The sequence below is a fragment of the Alligator sinensis genome, unplaced genomic scaffold (genome assembly GCF_000455745.1).
Source record: "Alligator sinensis unplaced genomic scaffold, ASM45574v1 scaffold1278_1, whole genome shotgun sequence".
NCBI lineage: Eukaryota > Metazoa > Chordata > Crocodylia > Alligatoridae > Alligator > Alligator sinensis.
In genome coordinates, this window is record NW_005843297.1 from 199,360 (window position 1) to 206,406 (window position 7,047).

The 7,047-nt window shown below is 50.0% G+C and overlaps 1 protein-coding gene across 1 annotated transcript in view; it reads right to left on the minus strand.

The window, feature by feature from the left end:
- LOC102388315 (protocadherin beta-16) overlaps positions 1-5,018 on the minus strand; it is a 17,867-nt gene extending 12,849 nt beyond the window's left edge. The window contains exon 1 of the mRNA XM_006038255.2: positions 2,559-5,018. Coding sequence (XP_006038317.1) covers positions 2,559-5,018 — 2,460 coding nt within the window. The remainder of the gene's footprint in view (positions 1-2,558) is intronic.
- Positions 5,019-7,047: the final 2,029 nt, after the last annotated feature.

The window sequence follows — 7,047 nt, forward strand, 5'->3', positions numbered from 1 at the left end:
GACTCTGTAACCGAAGTTATACGCGTATACTCAACTCTATAACCGAAGCTGTAATGGAACAAAGGCTCGCCTGCGTCGTCCATCACTATCTAGGCGACGTAAGTAAACAAACTCCTGTAACCTACACGTGTCTGTGCCTGGTTAATTCCACTCCATCCATCACTACCCGCCTGCCGAGCTCTAAATCTAAGCACTCCGGTGTGTGAGTCAGACAAGCTGCGGGCGGCTGCTCTGATTCACGACAACAGTGAGCCTTTGTTGCCAGGATGACTAATAACATCCTGGGCTGCATTGATAGGAGTGCTGCCAGCAGATCAAGGGAAGTAATTGTTCCCCTGTATTCAGCACTGGTGAGGCGGCATCTGGAGTACTTTGTCCAGTTTTGTGGCCCCCACTACAGAAAGGATGCGGACAAGTTGGAAGGAGTCCAGGGGAGAGCAACAAAGACGATGAGGGGTCTGGGGCACAAGAATTTTCAGGAGAAGCTGGAGCAGCTCGGTTTATCTAGTCTATAGAAAGCAAGACTAATGATAGGGAATTTAATAGCAGCCTATAACTACCTGAATGGGTGGTTCCAAAGCAGATGGAGCAAGGCTGTTCTCAGTGGTGACAGATGAAAACTCAAAGAGCAATGGTCTCAAGTAGTAGCAAGGGAAGTTTAGCTTAGATATTAGCAAAAAAAATCTCAGTAGGAGAGCTGTAAAACACTGGAACAAGTTACCTGTAGAGGTTGTGGAACCTCCATCGTTAGAGGTTTTTAAAACACAGCTAGACAAAGTCCTGACTGGGATGACCTAGTTGAGGATGGTCCTGATTTGAGCAGGAGGTTGGAATAGCTGAACTCTAGTCCCTACCATCCCTTTCCTATGATTCTATAATTCTGTGATCTGGTAGGCTATAGCATTGTAGGGGCCCTGGGCAACAGACTTTGAATGAGAACATGGGACATAAAGAAATGCAGAATAATGGCCTTGGAAAGACATTGGAGGAAGTGCATAGAAATTGCCAAGAAACATTGTTATGCACTGGATGGATGCAAACATAGCAGTGAGTGACAAGAAAGAGAAAGGCACAAGGAAAATCTTCTCCATGCTGAAAGCTATTAAAAAAATTCCTAATAATAAATATATTAGGTTCTTAAAACATCCCCTTGAAAAAATTCTCCTCTGCTATTGTAGAAAAAGACCTGGGAGTTACAGTGGACAATAAGCTGAATGTGAGCCAAAAGAGTGCCCTTGTTGCCAAGAAGGGTAACGGCATACTGGGCTGCATTGGTAGGTGTGTTGCCAGCGGATCACGAAAAGTGATTATTCCCCTCTATTGAGCAACTGGTGAGGCCATAGATGGAGTACTGTGTTCAGTTTTGGGGCCTCCACTACACAAAGGATGTGAAGCAGTTGAATAGAGTGCAGCAGAGGGCAAGAGAAATGGTTAGGGGCTTGGGGCACATGATTTATGAGGAGAGGCTGAGGTAACTGTGCTTAATTAGTCTACAGAAGAGAAGACTGACACAGGATTTAATAGCCACTGTCAACTACCTGAAGTGTGGTTCCTGAGAGGATGTACCCAGACTGTTTTCAGTCATGGCAGATGACAGAACAAGGATTATTTGTCTCAAGTTGCAGCAAGAAACTTTAGGTTAGATATTAGGAAGAACTTTCTCACTAGGAGAGTAGTAAAACACTGGAACAGGTTACCTAGAGAGGTAAGTGGAATCTCTGTCCTTGGAGATTTTTAAGACCTGGCTAGACAAAGCCTTGGCTGGGATGATATAGTTGGGGATGGTCCTGCTTTGATCACGGGGTTGGAATAGATCAACTACTGAGGTCCCTTTTCTAGGTTTTATAATTCTATGATCAGGTAGGCTATCACATTGTAGGAGCCTTGGGCAACAGACTTCAAATGAGCACGGGGAACATAAAGGAATGCAGAATAATGGTCTTGGAAAGACACTGGAGGAAGTGTAGAGAAAATGCCCAGAAAAAAGGATTTCCTAATAATAAATATATTAGGTTCTTAAAACGTCCCATTTAAAAAAAAAATTCTCCGTTATTGTACCCCACTTCGGAAACACACGTTTTCAGTTTACTTCTGTTTTGAAGGAGGTCTACAACTTACTCAGTAATAATTGCCTCTGAATATTGCCCGTACCATCTCTGGTTATGTAAGGCTCTCACGGTAGCAATAATGCAAGAAATAAATGGGAAACATGACTTTTCCCGTCGTCTAAAAGAAGCAGACCTTATTAGAAGGTTCCAAATAATTACTACCAACGCGGGCTAATAATTTACTTAAAGCGTCCAATGCACCAGTAGTACTCTAAAATGAAACACGGTTTAAATCAGAAAGTAATGCTCTCCGCTACATACCGTACCTACTGATGTCAGATGTTTAATGTAACCAAAAGAGTCCAGTTTGCAAGAATGCACCTGAGTTCACCATAAAGCAACGAAAGTAGATTTTGAAAACTGATAACACATGAACAACATTCGCCAGTCAAAACAATTGAGGACCTATTCATAGAGAATGAAGGGCGGAAGAGCCCACCCAACCCTTACCTGGTCGGCGCCTTCCAAGTCGGTGGGCGCATGAGAGTCGGTGAGAAGATCCCGTTCCTTCCCGGAGCCCGTCACGACGCAGCCCCCCTGCTGCGGAGGGCAGGGCACGAGGGGCCTCAGAAACCGGAATTCGCTGCTCCCCGACCCCGTGCTCAAGCACACTTCGTATCGGTAACTCCTGGACAGGGTGCCGGTCCCCGACACATCCACCCAGTCTCTCGGCAAGTTGCCGTCGCCATACAACGTGCCGGGAGCACTGGTGTACTGCTCCCCGCCCCCTCTCCTCCGGCACACCTTGAGCAGGACAAATGTCACGACGGACAGCAGGAAGAGGAAGGACACGAGGCACAGGGAGACGGTTAGGTACATGGTTAAAGCGCCTGTGTCGGCCCCTTCGGCGGCGGCGGCGGCGGCGGCATCAGCGGACTGCAGGTAGGCGTCGGAAAAGCCGTCCACGAGCAGGATGTTGAGGGTGGCGGAGGAGGACAGGGGCGACTCCCCGCTGTCCCTGACGAGCACAATAAGCCTGTGCTTCACCGTGTCGCGCTCCGTCAGCGGCCGGCTCGTCCTCACTTCGCCGCTGTGCAGCGCCACGGCGAAGAGCCCCGGCTCCGTGGCGCGGAGCAGCTGGTAGGACAGCCAGGCGTTCTGCCCCGCGTCCGCGTCCACCGCCACCACCTTGGTCACCAGGTAGCCCGGCTCGGCCGAGCGCGGCACCAGCTCGCTCCACGCCGCCGTGCTGTTCTGCAGCGGGTGCAGCACGAAGGGCGCGTTGTCGTTCTCGTCCAGCACCACGACGCGCAGCACGGCCTCGGAGCTGAGCGCCGGGGACCCGGCGTCCGTCGCTCTCACGCCCACCTCCAGCTGCCTCGTCTGCTCGTAGTCCAGGGAGCGCAGCGCGTACACGCTGCCGTCCGCCGAGTTCACCGCCACGTAGGCGAGCACGGGCAGGGCCCCGGCGCCGGCGCCGGCGGGCACGAGCGAGTAGGTCACTCGGGCGTTGTGCTCCGCGTCCGCGTCGGCGGCGCGCACTGTGCCGATCGCCGTGCCGGGCGCCGTGTTCTCCCGCACGTGCATGGTGTAGGCCGCCTGGCTGAACACGGGCGCGTTGTCGTTGATGTCGGACACTCTCACCCTGATCCTCTGCTCGGCGGACAGGCTGGGGGCGCCCTGGTCCCGCGCCACGATCGTGATGTTGTACTCCGACACGCTCTCGCGGTCCAGCGCCCGCTCCGTGACCAGCGCGTACGAGTCCCGGAACGTCGCCTTCAGGGAGAAGGGCAGCGCGTCCTCTATGGAGCAGGCTGCCCTCCCGTTGTCCCCGGAGTCGCGGTCCCTGACGCTGAGCAGGGCCACCACCGTCTCGGGGGGCGCGTCCTCGGGGATGGGGCTCATGAGCGATGTCAGGGTCACCTCTGGCGCGTTGTCGTTCACATCCACCACCTCCACCAGGACTTTGCAGTGCGCCGACAGGCCCCCGCCGTCCGCGGCCTCAATGTAGAGCTCATAGGTCTTCCTCGTTTCGAAATCCAGTTCTTCCAGAAGCCGCATATCCCCCGACACGGCGCTGATACGAAAGGCGATGCTACTTTCTATGGATTTCTGGCTGAAGGAGTAGGAGATTTCTCCGTTGCTTCCCTCGTCCAAATCGGTGGCAGAAACAGTAACAACAAGGGAATTTCTGAGGCTGTTTTCCAGAACCTGGGCTTTGTAAGTGGCCCGGGAGAAAACGGGAGGGTTGTCGTTGGCATCGAGGACAATGACGCGGATTTGCGCAGTGCCGGACCTCGGCGGGGAGCCGCCGTCCAGGGCAGTGAGTAGCAAACTAAGCTCTGGCTGTTGCTCTCGGTCCAGGGCTTGGTCCAGCACTAGCTCCGCATGTCTCGTGCCGTCGCTCTGTTCCTCCATATGTACATGGAAATGCCCATTGGAGCTAAGGCTGTAGCTTTGAAGGCTGTTGTTTCCCACATCCAAATCCTGAGCGCTCTCCAGGGGAAACCGTGACCCAGCAGGGGTCGTTTCGAGCATTTTAAAGACGAATTCTGCTCTGGAAAAAAACGGAAAGTGATCGTTTATGTCAGTAACCCGCACCTCGGCCCGGTACGACTGCAAGGGATTCTCCAGGACTAGCTCAAAGCGAACAAGGCAGGGCTCCGTCTGCCCGCACAGTTCCTCGCGGTCCAGTTTCTCTTTGATAAGCAAGTCCCCAGTCTTGCCATTCAGCTGGAAATGCCGGCTCGCGGCGTCCGACACCAGGCGGGCCCTGCGAGCAGACAGGCTCCTGGGCTCCAGCCCCACATCCTTTGCCACATTAGCCACGAAGGACCCGCTCTCCATTTCCTCCGGCACCGAGTACCGCACCGTCTCCGAGCCGATCGCCCCCACGCACAGGAGCAGAAGGACAGACGCGGCTTGCCTGCTCCGCCTTGTTTTTGCCTCCGGGTCCCCCACCCGGTTCATCCCACCAGCCCGATTTCCTACCGAGTCGCTTTAGATGTCACAAGTTGAATTGTGTCGATATGTTCTGTGACATTCTCAAAAGGGGGAGACGAGACAGCCGCTCTCCTGCTTCTGCTTCTTCTTCCTAGAGACAGTGTTTTCCTGCCGGAGAGCCGGGACTTCAGCTACTGCAGGTCACGCTTTCCTCGTATTAGGCAACGGCGCCACCAAGCGACAGGACGTTATGCTCGTTGGCGTTTTATTTGTAAAAAGTGAGTGGAACAGTGCTGGAAAGCGTCATTGTGACAGGACAACTACCTAAAGGATATTATGTATATTCCTTTTTTCATCTTAATATATCATCTTAAATATAGGAAGAGGGAATGAAAAAATGCAAGTGTTATATTCGGACCCGTTTTTTGTTTGTCTTAGTATTTTTTTTTAAATTCTAATATTTACCGTTACTTTTACAACCGGTGCTTATTAAAGCAACTTCAGGTGTCTGGAGATTTAAGAATTAAAGATTTTATAATACACTGTAGATAGTAGAGATCCATACCATAGCAGCTCTGGAAAATATTTATCCAAAGGATCGTCTGTATCCATGTGAAAGTTTCTAACATGCTGTATAACCGAATTTTGGCTAGATTTCCCTAGTTTGGTTTCTGCTATAATTAAAGTAAATGTGTTTTCGATATGAAGAATGTCAATATTTTATCAATAAATTATATTTATTACTGATTAGAATACTCTATTTCGAAAATCTGGCCATTTTTTTTCCTCTTTGACATCCTTGCCAGAACCATGCCTTTTTTGGAGGAAGCACAGAATATCCAGCCTATGTTATTACTTGGTATATTTCTATACAAAACAGGACGTATGTAATGTGAGTTTTGACAAAAGGAGTGCATATAGCAGAAGACTATTTTCTGCAGGAAATTTTCGACTTGTTTTCCTCAAGTCAAAGCTGTCCCCTTTTGTCTTTCGTTAAAAACTGTTACCTATATGTAAGGCTTCACTTTCCATACGTTTGAGGTCTCACCTCCATGTTTGTGATATCTATTATCGCACACCAGGAGAAACTCATTAACTAAGATCCGAATACTTGTATTACATTATCGGGTCTGATTTTAGGTTTCGGCTAAAATGGCAACTGAATCCATAACTGACTACATAAAGAAGGACATTTCCGCAAAGGCTACCGTTCCCTGACGAGTCTCAGAACCTGCATCCAACACCCGCTTAGATCTTCTAAATGGAGCTACAAAGTCCATCTCAACACAGCACTAGCCAGTGATATTAAAGCTACAAAATCTACTCCAGCTCCCTTGACACTCAGCTTTCAATTGTTTAATTGCCTGCAAGTTTTCAGAAATCAAGGGCAGGGCTACACGGAGAAGTCACTGTTTCAGATAGGAGAGGAGGAGAAACTCCAACTCAGTACGCTGCTCTTTCGCCGCTGCCTCCCTAACTGGTAGAAGTGGAGCAGCTTTGGGCGGAGCCTGTCAAAGAACCAAAAGCATTGCTGAGAGGCAAGGTTGGTTATATTAATTTCGGGCGGGGAGGTAGCACTCCCAGTAGCATAGTGCGTTTGAGCCTTACAGATGTAGATAAGCTAACTGCCAAGTACACTGCTACAAATGTCAGGCTCCCGCCTCCAGCTCCGCTGGTCAAGAATTCTCCCATTCTTGGACCAAGCCTTTGGGGCAGTACTATGCCCAAATCACTAGTTTGCTGGGCATGGTACTTTCTGCTCTTCCTGTTTTATCTGGGACCAGTGGTGAATTTAGTGACATCCAGACAGCCTTCTGAAACTTCCACATTAGAAACCAAAACATTAAATGTACACCTTATCCCAGACAGCCCTCTTCACTCTAAATCCTGTCCTGTGTTGTCTTTTCTACTTCCTGCATGGTTGACACCGTTTCTCCAAAATAGTTTATCTAAGTCCACAGGAAGTTTACGCATGTTCCTAAGCGAGCTACTCTTCTATTGCTCTTTACCAACTCTCAGATGTCTGCTAGGAAATAGCTCCTCAATATGTAGTCAC